The 22566-nt window shown below is 45.6% G+C and overlaps 1 protein-coding gene across 1 annotated transcript in view; it reads left to right on the plus strand.

Moving 5' to 3' along the window:
• LOC119400224 (muscle calcium channel subunit alpha-1) overlaps positions 1 to 22566 on the plus strand; it is a 129833-nt gene that overhangs the window by 31185 nt on the left and 76082 nt on the right. Inside the window, exons 8-19 of the mRNA XM_049420240.1 lie at positions 62 to 83; positions 167 to 227; positions 2736 to 3015; positions 4506 to 4635; positions 6020 to 6079; positions 11882 to 11988; positions 12686 to 12773; positions 14312 to 14419; positions 14929 to 14981; positions 18459 to 18605; positions 20954 to 21155; positions 22345 to 22503. Coding sequence (XP_049276197.1) covers positions 62 to 83; positions 167 to 227; positions 2736 to 3015; positions 4506 to 4635; positions 6020 to 6079; positions 11882 to 11988; positions 12686 to 12773; positions 14312 to 14419; positions 14929 to 14981; positions 18459 to 18605; positions 20954 to 21155; positions 22345 to 22503 — 1417 coding nt within the window. The remainder of the gene's footprint in view (positions 1 to 61; positions 84 to 166; positions 228 to 2735; positions 3016 to 4505; positions 4636 to 6019; positions 6080 to 11881; positions 11989 to 12685; positions 12774 to 14311; positions 14420 to 14928; positions 14982 to 18458; positions 18606 to 20953; positions 21156 to 22344; positions 22504 to 22566) is intronic.

A 22566-nucleotide genomic window follows, 5' to 3' on the forward strand; every position in this document is an offset into this window, starting at 1 on the left:
GCTTTGTAGTTTCACAATTCATTACTAAAGCTGATGAAAACCTGTTTTCTCTTTGTTTCAGATCTAAGGAAAAACAAGACAAGGTAAACAAACTATCTTGCTCACGCGCGCAATCACTAATGTGCACGATCTGAATGGATCAACCGAATCTCTCTTTCTATTTCAGACACAAGTACAAATTACTGTAGAAGACACAAGTGCTGACGATGGGAGCGCGAAAAACCCAGGTAACGAGCTCGCAGAATTAGGCTATCAAAGTGCGCAAAATGTGTTGCAATGCAAAGGCGAAGGAGGAATTCACCGCGCGCTTTATTAGGCAGGTCTGTGTTTCTATCCCCTTAAAGCGCAACGTCCACATGGACGCAAATATTTTTTGCCAGGTCATCTGACTAGGGATCAAGACGGAGCAAGGTACTTTACGCACAGGGTGAATTGAACCATCTGTATAACCACTGTGTCCTTTCCTTAACCTCAGTGCGCTGCCTATGAGTGCAGCCGACAACTTCGGTGAAGGCGCTACGATGGTCGACGGCTCGGTCGACGCGCCGCGTTTCAAGACCAACATCAAAAATATTTTTTTTCGATCCGAAGGAATACAAACAAAAACAACTTGCGTATGCATCATGCGCCCATGATTTCATTTTTATGTAAAAACGAAAGTGACTGACTTCAGAATAATTATATATATGACTACACGCTAATTAGGACTGATTGCTAAACCTCACACAAAACAAAGTATTATTCATAATTTTCTTGAATTACAGTATCACGTGCCGTGATACTGTAATTATGTTGTAATTATGTAATTATGTTGCGCGAATATGGCGCATTTTCAGGCAGTCGATCATAATTCGCGGCTGAAGGAGCCATGTTATTTCAGGTAAATGTCAGCCTTTAAGAGTTGAACGCGATAGCGAAATCCGGCCCCTAGTGCGCACTTCAACCACTAAGTGCATACTTATTAATGTGTGTTGTTACACACAGACACATACACGCGCGCGTGCTATGAATCTATAGTAATGGTACAGGTTTTCGATCCAAAGCACTTCCCTGTGCTAGAGTCCAGACATATTTTTCACAATGCCTCACAGAAGGCGGCACATTATCTAATGTTTGCTGTTTGATTGATCAACGCCTCCTCTAGAAAGTAGGCATTGGCTTGATATGTTTTCCGCTAGATGCACATAGGTTGTCCAATTTTGGATCTGTTTGAAAGTTCGTGTGTGTTTTTAGCGGCGCTGGCTGCACTATCCCGGCTTTTTTCGAAGCATGGCATCGCGCAAAAAATGTAGTTTGATGGCCTCGCCATTGCCCCTACAAATCGCCGAATGGGCTCATTTTCGTCGTGAGACCTGCCGAACAAAATGTGTTAAGGAGACTCCTTCCACTACATGACATTTAGTAGTGTTTTTTTCCCGAAGCAGTGGCAAGTAACATCGTGACTTTGTCGTAGGACACCTGGTTGCCACGCAAACGGCCCGGGTTCGATCCTCAATGGGACCGAAGATTTTTATTGTTTATTTTATTTGCACCTCTCTCGATTTTTCGGTCACGGACGATTTTTCGCTCAAAAGCGACGCCGACACCGACACCGGCGGCGGCATTTCTGCGAAACGAGCTCACTAACGCTATCGCGTTAAAATAGGCATACCTGGGCAATAGACGTCTGTAACAGAGTTGAAATAGATGGACTAAGACGGCCAGTGGCTTTTTTTTGTAATCGCATGCACAGAAATATTCCTCCGGAGCTGCTTCAATGTACTGTGATCTTCTTTGTCTTGTGCTCCCGTCTTTTCACAGTGCTTCAAGGATGAACATATTGGTGTTTTCAGCAAAAGCATTCCAGATCCTCTTACAAGGACGTATGCAGAGTCTCTTTCAACTGTACGACAACGCGCGTTCCACAAAGGAAATAAAGGTCTCGCGGCTGAACAGTCATAGGCAAGCAGCCGCTCGTCAGTCAGGACTGTTTGCTTTCACGAGAAGATGGTGCCTTATCTACCGCACGAGTGACCTTTTACAAACTGTTGAGCTGTCGGCGTGGTCACGAAACGTTGTCTTTTAGCTCCGGCAGGCAAAGCGCTGTTGCAGTCTGATGGAAGACTGGAAATGCTACATCTGTGCGGAGGCACTTCTATTTAACGCACGTCTTTTGTAACAACGTTATCATGTTGTTGCTAGCGTTTTTCGCTCCTTACATATTCACAAAGCTCAATACGGATTGCTTGCATTACACCTAACGAAGTATCGCTTGTGAACCGACCGCAAAGACTGAAGAGGGCTTCACCACACACCGAACCTCTAATGAGGAGAAAGCAGCTACAATGCTTTTTCTGTCGTCATCCCCTTTTGAATGCTCTGTCGTTTGCTACACAGAAACATAAAAACGCTCCTAAGCTGCTGCTTAGGTTATAGGGGACCATGACGAGTCTTTTCATGGCCCATAAGCGCAGTTTCGGTTTACACCGAACCATGAACAAAGCGGACAGGCAGCCACGTGCAGGTGTGCGAAACACGGCGCCTAGAATCACGATATCAATCGTTCCTCTTGCGATGCCCTGCGCTTCACGCCTGTATGTGCCACAAACCACTTAGTTAACTGAGCTTTTCGCCGTTTAGAAAGAAAAGCCAGCCTCATTTTAGGGTGTGTCGATAGACAAGCGTTGTACCGTGCATTGAAACGCACAGTGGCGATCAACTGCTGCGAGGGATGCTTCTTCTGTTTGTTTTCGCAGTTGACCAAGAGGAAAGCGACGATGACGATGATGACGGTAGCGACGAGGAGGACGACGACGACGAAGACGACGACGAAGATTACGGGGACGAAGAGGAGGACGTTGGGGACGAGGAAGACGAAGAAGACGAAGAGGACGAGGAAGAGCTGGACGAGGAGGAGTCTGACGAGGAGTCGGTCAAGTCGGCACGACCGCGCCGCATGTCTGAACTCAACATCAAGACCAAGATCCGGCCTATCCCCAAGGCCAGCTCTTTCTTCATCTTCTCGCACGACAACAGGCAAGACAATGCCTGGTTGAGGCGTTTATCTATTTCTTTGAATATTTTATTGCTTTGGGTGCGCGTACGGCGGCCTTGTCGGTCTGTAGCAGGAATTGTAAAAAAGTAAACGCGTAGAAACATTGAAGAGCAGCGCAAACAGCATAGTGTGCAAGAATCATGTAGAAAAATGTGAAAGAGCAGACGAAACACTTTCGCTGAGAATACCTAATTATGCACTAGCTACATTGTGCTATCCGAGAGCTTGATGAAGTACGGCGACGAGACAAAAGCACGATGTCCCCTCGTTGGAGACCTATTCCCGGTCGCGATAAACTCGATAAAGTTATTGCCAACCACCTGTTAGTTCGCGAATAAAAATACACGGAAGCATCAGGGCGCGTTGAGGGCGCTCGAGCAACTGGCGACAGCTGCTGTAGCGGCACCTATAAGTCACTTTGTGTACACCGTCCTCTTCAACGCCCGCCGCCTGCGAGTCCCCCTTTGCCAATTTCCTACTTTCGTGAAACACCCTAATATGTGGTAGGGACTGCGTATACACAGCTAGACAGGTTCCTGAAATATAACGAGCCTTTTTTGCGCACAGTGCATGCTTTACGCACATGCATGGAACAGGGCTTCGTGTAGTGTTGCCGTAATTGTCGTACGGTTCAGTTGAATCTTCACTCTCTCCCTCGGCTACCATTTATGCGCCTAGTTAGACATCGCTCATTCATTGATGTACATCGCACGCCTTGCACTCCTTCAGAAGGCTGTAGTTATTAGCGAACGCAGCTTGCCAATGAGGCTTTGCTGCAACGTCCGGCGAAACTTGTCGATTGGTGGACAGAAAAAAAAAATACTCCAATGCGTGCCTTTGAATAACAAAGCAGCCTACCAATTCGTTGTTATTTAGAAGTGGGAGCAAGCGTTGACGGACAGGGACGAGAGAGGATGTGCCCTGTGTCGTTCCTTACGACAGAGAACATTTTTCTAGCTCTGTAAATATAAACAAAATCTCATAAGAATGTATATTTAGATACAGTATGGCTATTTATTTGCTCTCAAATACTTGTTGGTGAAACAAACGTCTCCTAACACTTCGTTTAGCAATAAGAGCTTGTTGAACGAACTTTATTCTGCTTTGATGGTGCACAGATACAATACGATGGGCAAATGATGCAGCTCTGAATAAACCGGCATTAGCGAGCTAGAAGAGTTTGATTTTGGCCTAGCTTATATTTATTACATGATATATTTTTCTCTATGGAAAGAAGGCACAGTGAAAAAAAGAAGAGCAAAGCACCGTCTTCATTGCTCGTCTTTTTTCTGCCACTGTTGCCGTTTTTCCTTAGCAGCATCTCACGCGATAACAGGTCGGCTTATTAGTGTTTTGTACGTTAATAGAATGCAGTGTAGTATCTAAACTTGTGGTACCAGTGTTCGATGTTACGTGCGGCCGTTTACAGGAACCCCAACTGTGTGTTCACACTGTCTTTTATATCCCACAGATTTCGTATCCTCTGCCACAAGATAATCAACCACAGTTACTTTGGCAACTTCATTCTTGTGTGCATTCTCGTCAGCAGTGGTATGCTCGCCGCAGAGGACCCGCTTCGCTCAACCACACACCGGAACACGGTGAGTGATGCCCTGTCCGGTGGTTCACCTCCACACACTTTTTCAGAATGAGAATTTTATTAATACAAATACAGGAATACTACATGTGTTTATTATGCATAAGGGGGTCCCAAAGTCAAACACTGTATCGGGACCTCCTGTTAAAGGCAGATTATGGTTATACACAATGTTTGTAGCAACAGTAGCACTGTTTGCAAGTGCGAAGTAGGTTAAACACTAATGCAATAGAAGAGTAAAGGAATATACAGAATCGCTTTGTAATCGTAGTCGTCTGTCCGGTGGATTATCTGGTAGTTCATTTAGGGCCATCCAGATAATTTAATTATTGCGTTGTATTCGAAATAAAAATGTATTAACATCAGCTGAAGCGTGCTCATAGTATAGTATTAGCGCATTGCTGCATGTACGCTACGGAGTTTGATTGTTCCTGCTTGATAGTATGAAAGTGAACGAAAAAAAATTGCGAAGCTTGCACAAGCCGCGCAAGGCTTCAAACAGCGAAACTGGACGATTCTGAAGACTAATCTGGTTGCAGCTAGGTTGTTCTAGGCCTGCGCTAGGTGATGCAGGTTGTTTCTACGTTGATTCTCACTGCAGAGAGGTTTGAGTTAAAACACAGACAGTCAGAGACTCGACACGGATACTGCGAGGAAACCGCGCGAGAAACGGGGCTAAGTCGAAGGAACAAACAACACAGGCGCTATCATGTACTATCATGTGCCCCTTACCTGTACTTCAAGACACGCTTCCACAACACGGATGTCGCTCTGAACCTCGCGCAGAAGCCAAGCGTTCGCACCTCTCATACATCTACGGGCACGCCGCTGTTGGCGTAGGCCTTCCATCGCTTCGGAAACCGCCGTTGCCTTTCCCGTTCCCTAATATCCTCGGGGTATTCGGCTCGCCGCCGTCGCTTCGCACCCATTTGTTGGGCTAACCGTTGCCTTCTTCATTTTTAATGGACCAGTGATGAGTAGTGCGATTTACCCAATTTCTGTGGCACACACCCATTTATGGTGATGATGGTTTTTTTTTTTTGGTTCGCCGGACACGGAACGATTTGCTTCACAGCTTCGCTATTAAAACACCCCGTCGCCGCTGGGAACGAACACACTACCTCGGCGCATTCTTCGCACAATCTTCGCATATTTGCATAGCTCTACACCGGGTCAGTAACCTTAAGTCTGTTTTATTGTATGTGTGGTGTAAGGCTTTGGAGTCGGACACCAACAGCACAACTTTATCCAGAAATGCTTTCAAGTGTTCATGCTTGCGATGTCGTGCGGATAACAGATGTTTTCAGATTTCACAACAATTAGCCTACAGATTTGAAGATTTTTTTTCTAGCTACCAACAGTGAGATATGTGCATTTCTCTCTTTCAGATTCTGAATTACTTCGACTACTTTTTTACCACTGTTTTTACCATTGAGATCACGCTCAAGGTAAGCTCTGCTTAGTCACATTTCGAACAGTTGTCTAAAGAGTGCAACCTTTACAGTCACGAATTCCTTAACGAGTAGGCTTCTTAGAAATAATGAAAAATGTATATATAATGAAATATATATATATATATATATATATATATATATATATATATATATATATATATATATATAAAAGTATGAGAGGTGGCACTTCAAGAAAACTTCATTTATTACGTCGACGTTTCGGTCATAGCCTGACCTTTCTCAAAGGTCAGGCGCTGACCGAAACGTCGACGTAATAAATGAAGTTTTCTTGAAGTGCCACCTCTCATACTTATATATATATATATATATATATATATGTATATGTATATGTATATATATATATATATATATATATATATATATATATATATATATATGCCTTCCTCACTTTCTTTTTTTGGTGTTGTTGTTCTGGCCCCTCCCCTTATCCCGTTCCAACGAATTGCGACGGTGTGTGCATCTGTGTCTGTATTGCCAGAATCTGTACTTAAATCCGAACGCAATGTGATAATGTCAGCTTTGATAAAGGCGGTCCCGAATTCGCAGCATCATTGTTTTTCCTACAGCCAGGTGACGAATTCGGTGACATTGAACTCGACCATGTCCCATCGTACCATCATCGGAATGTGGTTGCATGCCGCTTTTCTCTAAAACAGAGATACTTTCAAACCATAGGGATCAACTTACCAGAATAATCACCCAGGTAGGTAAAAACTTCCCATTTCCTTTTACAAGGAAATGGGCAAAGGGATAGAGATAGGGGGAGGTTGCTACAAATGCTAGACTTCCGCAACCCTATCTACCCAGCCCAGGATGGCCGCCCGGACGTCGGGTTTCAAGCTTCGCAAGGCAGTCCTCCCACTGCTCCTAATTATTTAATACTTTTTGGAGGGACGGGGGAGGCGGGTTCTTAGGGCACCCCCACATGATATGATTAAGATTTGTCTTCGTTTCGGAGCAATATTTACAGGAAGAAGACGGGTGGAGAGAGGGGCAGTGAAGAAGGTGAGGAGAGGAAAAGGTGCGAATCTGAAGCTGTCACCACAGTACTTCGCGCTTGCGCAGGAACTTCGTTATTGGCGGCGGCAAGGTTAAACGGCCGAGGTGGTAGCGAATGCAGATGTCATGAAATGTTAGAAAGCGGTCCAGCGGCCCGAACGGAGCCAAAGCTTTCCACATCACTAAAGGAAAAAGAAATTGTATCAGCCAAGCATCAGTTGCGTTTAGCGATTGTCAAGTTTCTTGTTTGGAAGATCACCGAAAACGGTTCTAACTAGTTATCAGTGAAACTCATCGATACACGTGGTATACGCTGGTGTGTACGCTTATTAGCACTGTTTTCTTTTTTCTTTTTTTTTCAAGATAAACTAGTTGCGAGTGCAGCAGTTGTCCTGTCGAATCGTTTTTTTTCCCTTTTGTGTCTTATGTCCGTGCGCTGCTTCATACGTTCGAATGATCTCATCATACCGGTAGCTGGGGCACCATTACTTAGTTTAACAAAGAATGCTCCCATAACACGGTAAGTACCAGTGCTAACGGAACATTGCGATACGTAAGAAGTACCTTCATTGAAGCTCTCCCCTCCCTCAAAGTCGTACGGTACAAAAGCCTTGTTCGCTCGAAGTTGCAATACACCGCTGCAATCTGGAACCCTCATCACGCAAATTTAGTAAGGTCCATAGAAGTAATCCAGAATAAGGCCACGCGTCTAATTACCGTCGCACATCAAGTATAGCAACAATGAAAGACCAGTGCCACTTCTATCGCTGCGCCGCGAGTGCTCCCGCCTCTTTTCTTTTCCCGCCACTCACTTATCGTTTATCCCGGCCTGAGCGTAAACACAAGGTTAAAGGTATTTTCTGCACATTTTCTTGTTCTTTGATACACCTAAAACAGATGGCATCTTTTCTATTTTTCATGGCTTGCTTTTATGACATTCACTTCCGTTGTGATAATCCTGCATAATCACCTCATGCCCGTCTCGCCATACATTTCTATTTTTTGCTTCGCTTTAGAATGTACCTCATGCGTTTATATTTTGCCTGTAATATTCTATAGCTTGTGTAGAGGTATTTGTTCACATTTATTCCTGATAATTATTTTGGCTCTAATATTGCATAAAATGTTTCTATTTATTTCTATTCATTGCCGTTATATTCCGGGGAAGTCTTGTGACTTTTCGTTTAAATATTATTCCACATTTTCTGGCGCTATTTTTGCGTGAGTCACTGGAACTGAAAATTCTTCGAATTAACGAGACATACAAAAAGTGGGATGCAAGGGGCTTTGAATTACTGAAAGTAATCGGAGGTGGTCGTTTGCTGTGTCTGCTTGGAACATAATGCACGGCTGCGCTAAAAACCTTCGTACGCTCTGTGACTTCAGCGCGGACACCGCGAGGAAAGCACATGACAGACAACCCCCCGCTGACAGACAAAGCGCGCCACGCGTGCACATCGCGCCATTTATGTGGTAACTAAGAAAGCATGCTGATGTAAGTGGTGTATATAAATAGCTCGCCGTTAGCAGGCGGAAAGACAATGCTGTTGGTGGCCTAACCGTGTAACGCCGCGCGCTGGAAAGCGGGAGGTCGCCCGTTCGATTCCGCGCATCGGAAAGTTTTTCTAAATAATTTTTCTTTGTGACTTGTATATATATATATATATATATATATATATATATATATATATATATATATATATATATATATACGGTGCATGACGGCGGCGACGCAAAAATCAGCCGCGACTGTCCATATAATTGCTATCGCAATAAAAAAGAAAAAAAGGGGTCTTGTGGTCAGATGAAACGTGCGCCTGCGGAAAAGAAGGCGTGCTTCACTGCAGCGTACTGGTGACACGTGGGCAGCATGTCACCTGCTGCTCGCAGTGCCCGCATGTCATGAGGCGACCATTCGCCCATTCTTTCTGGTAAGATAAAGAATTTTATAATGGCCAGGGTGACGGAATTCGCGATGTGTTCATGCTGGAAAACATGATCATTGAAGTTTTCGAAGTAGGCGTTGCAGGCAAGAACTCCGCCAGGAGTGGAAGTGCTCAAATTGCCGGAGCAACCGCAAATCGGAGGTTCGCATACATCGTGAATTCCGTCAGAGCGTCCTTTGTTATTTTTTTCTTTTGTCGGAAAGAATGTGTAAATCATGACGCGCTGACGTTGCGAGAGGCATGCAACATGATGCCCGCGTGTCATCGCTGTGTTGCAGTGAAGCACGTCTTTTCCGCAGACGTATGTTTCAGCTGACCATGAGACCGCTTTTTCTTTTTTCTTTTCTTTTTTCTTGCGCTGGCAGCAGCGAGACTGGGGTGCTTCAGCTGTAACTCATAACTCATTAGTATCGCTACATTGCATTGCCTTATGGCTCCTAAGGGCCGCGTTTCTGCGGATTTGCGGCGAAATCGGGATCAGGAATTGGCAATGGCACCCAAATTTTTCGAATTAACCAGGCTGGTGTTGACCGCCGCTTCAAATTATCCGTTCATATTTACATTGCAAAATACGGGACCGCAGAAACCCTTCGAATTAAGCAGGATTTCGAAATAACCGAGTTCGAAATAATAAGGTTTTACTGTATGTATTGTAACTCGGTCCCCTCTACAATTCGCAATGCCCATAGACTGTCGCGCCGCCAAGCGGAATTCAGGAGTGGCCTCTCGAGGAGGGTTAGTAAACGACAAAATGGCAGTACTACGCAGTCGCTCCCTTGTTCGGCTGTGCTAGCCTCAGTGTTAACGCGTTGGCAAGAAAGGAACACTACGACTTTGCATGTTCCCTGCATCAGTGAAGAAACCGGGCCCTCCGTGACACGAGAAATGGGATTCGTTCTTGCGAGACGCGAATTTTTCGTGAAAATACGTGGCAACTCGCGCTTTCAATGCTAGCCGAGAACGTACACATACTATCAGCTTCGCGAGGCTTTCCGTAGCCACGTATGTTAGTTAAATGTTATCGTCTGACATATTCAGTTGAAGCTCACACTGTTTTACTTGCATATAGCATTGACCAGTGTTTCTTGTAGTGCATGAATACCATAACACTGTACGCGGCAGGTCGCGTGAGCTCGCGATGTGCTCTTGTATAACTGAGCGATTTCGAGTTGGCGATACATTAAAATAGGGCCTCTATCGTTTGTCAACAAGGCGCTGTTACTAATTGTGCGACCGACGTTTCAATCATTCGAGGACGCGTCTGCTCGACGCCTTTCGTGGAGCGAACGCTTTCCACGCCGCCCTTCGCCAGTGTGTTTGTTTCAAAGCCAGCGCTGCGACGCTTGTTTTTGTACGTTTGTTGATAGGTGGCAGCACACTGCAAGCGATTTGCTTGTTGAGCGGTCTGAGAGCAATATGTTCTCCGCACACAGACGTCTCTCTAATTGTAAACGTGGTGACGCTGAGTGGTCCAAGTCGTTCGGCGGAGGAAATTCTTCAGATTGCTTTCAGCAGTGATGTTGAAAGAAACCATCTTGACGACGAGGATTTTTCACTGGACGTAGAAGACTGAAAGAACCGAGAGTGACAGCGACAATGAACGATCAGCTGCTAACTTACGAGGAGCGAGTTGCACTTCACGTCCCCTCGTGCGTTAATGTTCTTTCACGCTCGTAAGTCACTTTGATTGTATTTAATGTATAATATCCTTGAGCGAGATCAAAATAAAAGCATAGTTCCTCTTGTGCATTGCATGTATCAATTATTGTGGATATTATGGAGCGCCGCATGCCGCCAACACGCTCGAGCTCGACCAGCGAAGCGAAATGGTTAGAGCGTTGGAACATGCAGTCACGGCCACAATCCACGCTTCTCGGCTAACTTCTTCGACGTGGCGAAAAGCATACGTGTGCATTCTTTTCGATATTCATGTTTTGATCGTGCTGATCGAACCTGCAACATGCGAGGGAAGTGAATTGCACACGGCTAGAGTCTCGGCATGGCTGTGACACAAGCGCTACTGAATATGGGATGTTAAATGCTTGTGTTCCGTTGAAGACGTAACTCCGCGTTCCCGATTGCGCAAGTAATGACGACGGCGTATTATGCTTGCAAACCATCACCACGTTAAACGTGCGGTCCCGTGCAGCAGCGATGGCGCTACTCGCTGGCGGCCTACTACTGCGGCAAATCTGTCATGGGAGTGAACTTCAGCTCATACATCAATTCTAGTTCATGCGGTTTTATGTAGCACGCACAGGATTTCGCAAAGCATCGTTATGCACGGTAACGGCGCTGAAATATAAACCTTTCACGCCGCAGCAAATAATTAGGTGGCGAGTACTTAGCACTTTCCATGGTTTGGGAAAGTATTTTAGTCTCATATCGATTTCAGCGCAGCTCATGACCTCATCCGGTGAAAGTGGCACGGGCCGTACGTCCGCACGTCCTATCTATTCCTATGCTAACAAGCGGGTTGACCCTCCTCCTGGCGCCATCTTGGAAAGCACGGCGCGCCACCTATAGTTCGTGAGCATTGCGAATACCTCGGCGATTGTGCGCTTGAAAAATAAATAAGTTAAATAGAATGACAAGAGCAGGGGGCCTCCATAACCGGCAGTCCAGGCCGGTGTCCCCCAAGGCAGTTCAGGAACGTTTTAGAGACGAGGCCATTCTGGCGGGCAGGGAGACCTTTAAGGGCTGTCGCTGGTAGCCCTTGACCAGCCATAGCAGCTTGCTGTGGTTGTGGTGCGGGGCAGCGAGCGTCTGCTGATATCTTATGCAGGTCATCTTCTATGTTGAAGTGTCACTGAACGTCTTGATCGTGCAGGTGATAGCGTACGGGGTGATTCTGCACAAAGGGTCTTTCTGCAGGAGTTACTTCAACCTCCTCGATGTCCTCGTCGTCTGCGTGTCGCTCATCTCGTTCGGATTCGGGTCAGTGCATTCCCACTTCCTACCGTTAATTTGGTGCTCGCAAAGCGCGCAATCATAAAGGAATAGCCCAAATATTTGTATTATATTTTACGTTTGTCTTTTCGAATGCCTCTGCTAATATAGACCAACATCGATGAGAATCAAGATAATGTTTAGCTCCGTTGCACAAAGTTGTACATCAACGAAGATTCATTAGGAGGTTCCATAGCTGTAGGGATCTCCTACCCAGTAACGGATGAAAAAATATTGACTGCTGAGTGAGCAAAATCGTAAGATAAGGAAAAATATTACACATATATATTCAATTTATCAACAGATTGTCGAAACATGCTCTAATATTCCAAATTTATCGAGAGGACACTGACACAACAAGAAGAATAAAACAAAGTAGAAGTGCCGCAGACTATTGCACGAAGGACATTTTTGGAACTTAACAAGTAGAGATAATTTGGTAACTTCTAGAAGTTTATATGCAGCACATATACATATGGAGTTTATAATACATATCCTATCCCGAGTTTCAGTATGTTAACGAGAACCACGTACTCATGTCTACTGCTCAAGTTTAAGTGAGTAATGAGCTTATGAGAAACAGTATTGATTAGAGTGGATAACTGATACACCATGCTTCTTTCAAGGAATTGCGCAAATGTCTAGCTAACAAAGAGTTTAACTGGTGACGCCTCTTCTATTGCAGAGATGGGACCATCTCTGTAGTCAAAATCCTTCGTGTCTGTCGCGTGCTTCGTCCACTGAGGGCCATCAACAGGGCTAAAGGTCTCAAGGTAGGAATGCTAGTACATCAACATGGTGACATACTTTAAATCATTCTAACGTTTCCCATTACGCGTTGAATGTGCACTATTACCATTTGTACACCGTTTCGCACAAAGCGGGTAGTAGCAGCGTTTACACCGAGAAATAGTTCACTGCACAGCTTCAGCGGTTATTAACCAATGTTGTTTGTTTATTCAGGCAAAGTAACAACTAAAAAAAAAGGTACTGTGGCCTGAAGGTGCACAAACTGTCGCAAATGCCTGTTGCGAGCCTGTGCGTTACGCACAGGCTCGCGCAGGGCTTGTTTGAATGTAGTCTATGTAGTACTGAAGACGTGGCTTCGGCCTGGGGTGAGCTAAAACTTCCCTATTTATGTGCGTCTGAGGCCAGATATTTTTAATAATACAAGTGCTGCACGGATTTTATTGGCGCCTGTAGCATTTAACAAATTGTGCGAGTATGGAACACCTGCAACGTAGTATCAAAATAGTTTCGTTCTAGCAACTACAGGACGCCGAAGTTTAATCGTAAAAGACACGAGAGGATAACCAGACAATACTCAAGGGGCGCAATGCAACGAAATATTAGTGGGCGATCCTCTAGTTAATTTTCATTCACGCTCAATTAATTGCTGATTAACACAACGGCATGTCTGCCCCACTTAGAAGCGGTCGCACCTCGCATATATTTAAGTGAAAGAGCATGCATGATCCAGCCTTCGATTAGCTCACCTGAGAATAAGTGAAATGTCTGAAAATTAATTTATCGCTTAAAGCCGCACGTTTACCTGAGTGATTGGCGGTGCCACCTTACCTGAGTATGCACAGATAAGTTTTTCAGTTTACTTTTTTTTTCACCGCAATGGGCCCTTTCGGGGGGTAGGTGGTGTTTGTATTTTCCGACTCTATTCTCGAAGGGGCACTTAAGTGACCATGCGGAAGTTGTGATTGTTGTAAAACGCGAGGAGTTCAGAAAGAATACTGAATTCGGGTCAGTGCTCCCTCAGAAGCGGCCATTTAACTATTTGAGGCATTGCAGACAAGTAATTCGCACTTTAACTTACTTGAGTTGAGCATATTGGCAGAAACCTGACTTGAGTTGAGTATACTTGCAAAAAGAAAAGAAAAAGGATCCATATGCGACTCAATTGTAGTACGAAATATGTGTGTTGCAGCAGCAGCACAAACAACTTACAACGAAATGTGCCCGTTTCATCTTTGAATGTAGTATAGTAATAAGTAAAAACTTTAACTAGTCGGGAAGTGCTAGGCTTCTTATATGTTGTGCTAAAATGCACAAGCGCAGCCGCCGAAATCATGGTTATTTTTACCTAATGAACATATTTCTAAAATTGCCACCATTTTTTTTTCACCACTGCTGCCACGAGAAGCGATCCACTTGGAGTGTATGAATACGTCTTTCTAAAGGTGTCCACGTTATGCATTTTAAAGTACAATAATAAAACTAAATTAGGGTGTTTTGAAGCTTATGTTCCTTCCCTCATTTCCAAAGGAGTTCACATATGCGTCATATTTTCCCGATACAGCACGTAGTGCAATGCGTCATCGTGGCCGTGAAGACGATCGGCAACATCATGTTGGTGACGTTCCTGCTCAACTTTATGTTCGCCGTCATTGGCGTCCAGCTCTTCAAGGTACGTCCGTTTTGCCTGCCTTTCTTTCTTTCTTTCTTTCTTTCTTTCTTTCTTTCTTTCTTTCTTTCTTTCTTTCTTTCTTTCTTTCTTTCTTTCTTTCTTTCTTTCTTTCTTTCTTTCTTTCTTTCTTTCTTTCTTTCTTTCTTTCTTTCTTTAGTGCCCACAGCAAAGCACATGCTAGCCCCGCAGTGACACAAATGACCCACCGTTTGCGCTTTCCTTTTGTTTTGGGTTCCGAGAGCAAACTTCAGGCATTGTTTTTCGGGCTTCTTGTCGCATGTGCTTATGCGGAACTTCAGGCAGTCAAAATTAATCTTGAGTCCATCACTACGTCGTGTCTTAGAATCATATCGTGGTTTTGGCACGCAATACCCCACAATTTAACTCCTGCAACTTGTAGCCATATTGATTCGGTGGTAATGCTCAGCTGTAACTCCGATCTAATCTAATATCTTAGGTTCATGTGTGTTGCCGTCTCACTTGGGTTGTTTTGCGTTTCGTGTCTGTAGGGGAAGTTCTTTCGATGTACCGACCGGTCGAAGCTCACACAAGCTGAATGCCGGTAAGTATTATTTCTTTCCTATAACGCGCCTGTTTGCGCATATTCGCCAAGGAGGAATTTTTATCCGCCTAACTATGGGGAAGGTAGAGATGAAGGGAGAGGAAATAATGAAAGACAAGGTGCTCTTACTTAGTAGTCGACTTGTCACTGATGTGGTTTACTGTGGTACTCATATATCTGTAGACTTGATGACATTTTGCGCCAGTCAGAGCGTTCATCTCACGTTACACTTGCAAATGGTCAAGCGAAAATATTCTACCTAGGTGACAGACGTTAGTGTTTTATTATAGCGTAATAACGCACGCGAGATAAAACGTTTGTGACTGAGATACACATAACATTATTTACGGATTGGAGCGCACTATCTAGTTTTGCATCAGCACGTGATTTCGTTATAACGAACACTTATTAGACATTTCAGGGGATTATGAAAGCAACCCCTATTACATGTCTTTAAGCACTGTTTCTAAATACACCATCTTGCTCGGCCCACCCCGTTTAGAATCCTAGAAAGTTGAAATGAGAGCATGTATGGTTACCGGCTTCGGCTCCTCGATACATCCTTCTTGTCTTTGGTGTATTGACAAGATGCATTTATAAGCACTGTATATACAGAATACCTCTGATTGCAATGGCGCAACCCGTCAAAATGAAACACTCACAAATTGTAGTTCTTCTCTGAAACGGACAGTGGCGTAAATCCAGAAAAATCACAAGGGGGGACACACATCTCGCCATGGTGGCCATTTTGTTTTTATAAATATAGTTGTTTTTGTACTTAAATAAAAATAGATAATTTTTTAAACAAAATTAAATGGTGAACATGGGTGCCCAGCTCTCATAATTGCATTAGTTGATTGACTCTTCTTCGAAACCGGTCGAGCGGCATTTGCGGTTTCAATAGTCTCACACAGCCGAGGGGTATTGAACACAGGACCTAGACACTACAAAATAAACATGCATTACAGAAAGTTGAACGGACTATATTAACTCTCAAGCAATTCAAACATGATGTTGGAAAAATAAATCTCAAGGGGGGATATTTGCAAACAGTGCCCCCCCCCCCCCCCAGGCTGAACACATGGGGGATCAGACCTCCGTGACCCCCCCCGGGATGGTTTACGCCAGTGCAAACGGACACGATGCATGCTGTTCGCAACCTCCGTCGCGTCGGTCGCACAGCAGTTGCAGGGCTGCTCTTTATTCGTGCCGAATTTCATTCCGGTTGATTCGCTAATCAAACGTCGCAGCTTATGCCGGGGCAGACTCAGCCTGTCATCTTCGAACATCAGTGTTCCCGTTGCGCTGCCGCAACTGTCCACATTCCCAAAGAAAATCCTCGGCGCACTACGTGAGCCCCCATGTCTCGGCGTAATTACAACCACCAGAATTTGGCCACTCGTCAAGAGGAAATATTGCTCCAAAGAGTTCGGTGAGTGCTGCTGTAACATCGTCAATCGGCGCGCAGTGATTGACGCTGCCTCGAGCCACCCGTGCCAGAGCGGGAAGCCGATTTGCGTCACACCCTATGGCCTTGCTATGCCCTACAGACGCCTCGTCGATGTCATCTACGGAGAGCGGGCCTTCACCCCACAAGGGCACCAGGCGATCCACGACCCATACCCCCGTTCACTCCTAGACATTATGCGGGAAGGGAACGTGAGCTTCACGTGCGCATGTAACCTATTTTTAATGCTGTAAAGTAAACTAACACGCACGCACATGCGCACACTCACACGCGCACACACACATACACAGGCATACATGTTGTATCTAACGTCATGGCGTAGCCCGCGGACGGCGGACGGGGGGGCGCGCGGAATAACGAGACGGACACGGAGCGTTCGGTCGAGACTGGAATGTGTTCTCCAACGTTTATTTCAACACAGTTTAAGGAAGGAGAAGAGGGGTGAGTGGCCGGAAAAATTGAGAAGGAAAAGGCAAATGCATGAGGGGCCCTGTGAGTTAGTCGCCCTGTGCGGGAAAATATTGCTAATTCGGCAAATAAAACACAAATCGCAGTAGAATTTTCTCGAGCGTTGCTGTTAGCCATACTAAGCGAAATATGACGTTCATAAATTCAAACCACAGTGATGGGGTTAGCTGGACCTGCATGATTAGAAGTACGGCAACCCGACTTACAAAATGCTGATGAATTTCAGGAAGAAATGCGAAGAGCTGCCTTTGTACAGGGAATTGATGATGCAAACGAAGGACATGCGCGTGTTGAGTTAAGGTAAAAAAAAAGCATGGCTGGATCCCTCCGTCATAGGAATCGGTATAACACTAATAGGTCAAAGGAATCGGTACGTGAACCGTATCTTCACGGCAGTAGTTGATATTTACTGTACGTTGATATATAATAGCTTGCACAATGTCTATTGGTGTTCGGCCGCTATAGCACCGTTTGACATGTATGCACCAACGTTGGCGCCTGGTGGCACATCTCCATCCCGACGCTAATGTCCGTGAACATGATTTTACCTTTGTAGTAGCTGAAGTAGTTAGCGTACACCTGGGCACAACATATGGTGAATTCTGCGCAAAGATGGCATCACCAAGCGCATTACACTTGTACTCGATATGGACTCATTCATAGAATAGTGTCGTCACCTGAGGAGAGAAACGCGAAGGTGTGCGCTCCCCAGTAACAGGGCAACCTACGCCTGCGCTCATGCGTATACCACACAGCGCTTCAGGAAACGAGAAGCAGAGTTCGTCGCTTGAGCCGTGAACGCGGCAAGGCGTTCCGCTTCTCCCCAGGGATTCTCTCGGTTCAACGAAAGCTGAAAATGCCCAAGCGCTGCCTGTCGGCGCTCATTAGTGTCATGACGCAGTACTTCACCGATCTCAGAAGGCGACGTCACCCGCCAACCAGGGTCACTGTGAACGGTAGGTGTGGGAGATATAAGGCGAGTTTGCGAACCCTCATGCAATAGCGTCCGTGGCGCAGGCGGTAGAGCGATTGGCGCCTAATGCTGCGGACCGAGAGGTCGTGGGCTCGACTCCCAGGTCATCGAAATCAACGAAACATTTTCTTCTGTTTTTTCTTTGTCGTCAGTTCACGTGCATTTTATTGACCTCACATTTGTGACGGAAGTGTCAGTGGTGTCTTGGTGGACCCCGGCATAAAACACTTTCGTGTTAAAAAACAAGGAAATCAACACCCGTCATTTCATCATCGAAATAAGAGTCATTTCGAGGGGAACGCGCACACGCAATGTGGACGAGAACAAGTTATGTATTCACTGATATTTTTGCCCCTGTTGCTCTTCTCAGTCATTGCAGCGTTATTTACTTGTATACCACATCATGTATTCTTATTCTATATAAAAAAGGAAACATTACAAAGATGGCTTGACCCATTTCATTCGTTGTCACTGTGCGTGTTTTTTGTTTTTGTCTTCGTTCGCGAAGTGCTGCTCTTGCACATTGAATATGCCGCGCCCCCTGAAAGTGGCCTACTCTGCCGTGCAGGGGAAAGTTCATCGTGTACGCCGAGGGCGATATAACGCGACCGTCCGAGGAGAGCCGGATGTGGGAACAGAACAACTTCCATTTTGACGACGTCCTCAAGGCCATGCTGACGCTATTTACAGTGTCCACCTTCGAAGGGTGGCCAGAGTGAGTAATGCATATTTCTGCAAAGGCGGCGTCTCGCTGCTGTGGCCGCGCGATCATATTGCCACACGCGTTTGTTTCTTAATTTTGGTGTATTGGGATTTCACCCACAAAATCTGTTAACTATGCTCGGCACAGACCGCGTCGCAATGTCTCGGAAGCTTCGAGGTGGTTTGACATTATTCTGTTAAGATTACGCGAAGGACGTGAATAGTCAAGTTTATTCGGGAGCTTACGCGATCACTACCGATAACGCTGGAAGGTTCGATCACTGATGCACAAAAGACGACGCGTTCCGCCGATGATCACATTACCAACGGCCGACGACTGTGATCGCTTCTATCAGTGTACAGCGTGTATTACTTGTATTTTGAGCTTTCGTTTCCTTGGCACAAGTTCGCCCAATGAAGAGTTTCGTCTTGAACAGCCCGAGTGCCGCCTTCTTCGCCGCCACACCCACTGGCAATATTTTGGCCGCGGCTGCAGAAAGGAAGCGTCTTTTAAAAGGAGGCCCCATGCGCGATAAGTCCACTTCAAGTCCTCTATGACAAAATATCCAATTGCGCGCTCTGCCGCAGCGGGATGTAAAGCGGCCCATATTACAGTGCAGTAGAGTTTACCTTCTTAATATTGCAAAGAAGGCCTCGCAATACGAATAGGTTGACTAGTGCAAAATGTTGCTCGGATCAGCCACGTTCTGTCACGTGTTATTAAATCATCTGTAGCGCGAGCAGACTAAGAGACACGCGGAAACTGGACCAACGCTGGTCCTATTGTTGTGTCGCTTTTTCTCTCCTCTGTTTGCACTGAATATGTTCTTTTCGATAAACAAGAAGGTCATTACAAATTCTTCTGCTGCAAGATCTGCGGCATTCAAGCAGACCTAACAAACCACAAGTATGATTGCCTATTTCACGTGGACTAGCGTAAACGTACCTGACATCCTTGTTCCAAGTATTCGTATCAGGTTCACTTGCGCATTTCATATTTGTCCATATTCTTGCGTTTCTTTACAATTTTTGCCTCTCTTAGCGGTTACATACAGGCAGGCAAAAATCTGTTTTTCTAATAAAGAGCCCCCCCCCCCTATTTCTCTCTCACGCACACACAAAGATTTACACGTAAATATAGCTGAGTGAGTTGGGGACCAAATGGGTGCTAAGGCCATCTTAATCGAAAACAAGAAGAAGACATGGGCAGGGCATGTAGCGCGTAGGAAAGACAACGGATGGTCATTACGAGTAACAGGTCGGATTCCAAGAGAAGGCAAATGCACGAGGGGGAGACAGAAAGTTAGGCGGGCAGTTGAGATTAAGAAGCTTGCGGGCACAACGTGGCCGCAGCAAGGGCAGGACCGGGTTGATTGGCGGAACATGGGAGCGGCCCTGCAGTCGGGCTGTTGCTGCTGATGATGATAGCTGCATTGCTCCAACTGTGCATGTGTCATGCGATATCTTCAGTGGCATGCGTTATGAGGATGAATTAGCAGTACGACCACCGTATGGCTGCCGTATGAATCGTTCCAGGCTTGCACTAAATAGAAGCTGTCGTGGACTGAAGTACGGGTGTGAAGCCTACAGGGCGCTTTCGACTGACCTTCTCGTTATGACGTGTTGTAATACGCATACGGTGCCATTGGATTTACTCTTGAATCTATCCAATTTATAAAACATGCACACATAGTTTTCCCGCTGGACCCGAGCCGGGCGCGTTCTTACAGTTGTGGGCTCCGCCTGTCCGCCTGATAATCCAGGCATTAGACCAAGCAAGGGCTGGTCTTGGACGGGTTTTTGAAGAGTGATTCTGGGCCAGAAAATGTGGACTCGGCTGTCCGTGTTTGCACAGCGACATATATCACGACGTAAAATATAACATAATGACCCTTCACACGTACCTCCAGTGCACAAAGACGTTGCATTAGCTATAGCGCACAATATTCAATGGTTTCGTTGAAATTATAAAACGTTTGGATGGTTTACTTCCCTACATTACAAAAGCACTAATTTAAAGTTATGACACATGAGTTAGGTTTGCCAAGTCTTTTTTTTCCCCAAACATTTTATTGTTGAACCAGAAAGGTTTTCAGAACTCTAATGAGTATTTTTTCTCCCGTGCAGTGAGAGTTTCTTTCGGACGGGATCATACCAGTGGTATCGAAACTTCTCGCGTTCATTGTTTTTAATCGTGAGGTGAGGAATTCCACTAAAGCGGACTGTGCCCAGTCTACGGCAGACACTAATATTGACGACTAATTTTACACCCAATCGACGCATGAAAAAGCTGATTAATTTTGTGCTAGTTCTTGCTAGTTTACTTTTCGGTGAGCATCAAGAGGGTTCCTTCTCTCGCAGCCTTCTGTACGTGGCCATCGACTCGAATGAGGAAGACCACGGCCCCCTGTACAACTACCGGCCCTTAGTGGCAGTGTTCTTCATCGTATACATCATCATCATCGCATTCTTTATGGTGAACATATTCGTCGGCTTCGTGATTGTCACCTTTCAGAACGAAGGAGAGCAGGAGTACAAGAACTGCGAGCTCGACAAAAACCAGGTGAGTGCTTTGGCTTGCACGTCCAATAACGGTCCATTTCCCCGGACCTTGCATTGCTGCTTTTTATGAATACTGCCCTTAAGTTTAGGCTGTGCTCTAGAACTTAATAAAATCACACCGCATCTTTGATGCAGTCCACGTACGTGTCCCGCTGTTCAGCAATGCATTTCGCCATTTTCCTCCTAACTCGGCATGCGTCGACGTATAAGTTGGAGCGTTTTACGTGTAACTGACGCCTATTACTTGCAAGACATGGCGTACGCGTTGGTCTTTACTGCCTACGCAGACGGGACGGCGCAGCCTTTTAGGACTTTGATCTCTCTATGGCAAACTGTCTGGAAGAAAGAAGCACACTTTGCCCAACTCTTCTAGCCCCAGTCCCGCTTATTCCTGTATGACAGCGCTCAACGTCTCAACCCTCGGCCACGCGCTCGAATCCTGCACGCTGTATGGGTTGCTCTCTTTAGATTCAACTGCGTACTTGGCGCGAGACGCGCTAGGATGTTGTCGCATTTGTGCGTTTTAAGTACCGCTATGTCAACGGCAATGACGTTGATAAATACTCGCTTCGACTGTCGCTTGCTATCGCATCAAGAAGCTAAGCATGGTAATCAGGTGAGCAGTGCTAGCGTTAACATGCAGCCATATATATTGCAAAATAGTGCAAGGGGAAATAACTTTAGGAGAACCGGAGTGGTGAGTCGCGTTGCTAAGCTCCAGGGGTGTCTTTTCGGTTCCCCGCCACAGCGGCTGCATTGTGAAGGGGGCGAAACGCCAAGAACTTCGTGTGCTTAGATTTAGGCGCACGTTGAAGAACCTCAGGGGGTGAAAAGTCACCCACTACGGCGTGTCTCATAATCATATTGTGGCTTTGGCGCGTAAAACTCCAGCAATTAATATTTTTAACACAAATGGGTGCGACGAGTTCGGATAACGTTATTTGCACGTGTTTGCACAACTAATTTTATGCAATGAATATAAGACAGATCAACAAAGAACTAGTAAGGGAGCACAGGACAGAGCGCTGTCCTGTGCTTCCTTACTAGTCCTGTGTCGCTCTGCTTTATGTTCTTCTTGTGAGGCATACAGCCCCAATGAACACGCTAAATTTACACGCAAACCTTGACTGCACAGTACGTGCGCGGCTATTAACAGTACGCTGATTTTTCAACCCTTTCCCGCGACACAGAGGAACTGTATCGAGTTCGCCCTGAAAGCGAAACCCGTGCGGCGCTACATCCCGAAGGCCCGCTTCCAGTACAAGATGTGGTGGTTCGTCACGTCTCAGTATTTTGAGTACGCCCTCTTCGTGCTCATCATGACCAATACCCTCACCCTTGCCATGAAGGTGAGAGGAGTCTGTTGAGTGTTTCTGCTAACAGTTCGCGTAATAGCAAAATTACTGAAATGT

This window comes from Rhipicephalus sanguineus, chromosome 10 (assembly GCF_013339695.2).
Source record: "Rhipicephalus sanguineus isolate Rsan-2018 chromosome 10, BIME_Rsan_1.4, whole genome shotgun sequence".
In the NCBI taxonomy this organism is placed as follows: domain Eukaryota; kingdom Metazoa; phylum Arthropoda; class Arachnida; order Ixodida; family Ixodidae; genus Rhipicephalus; species Rhipicephalus sanguineus.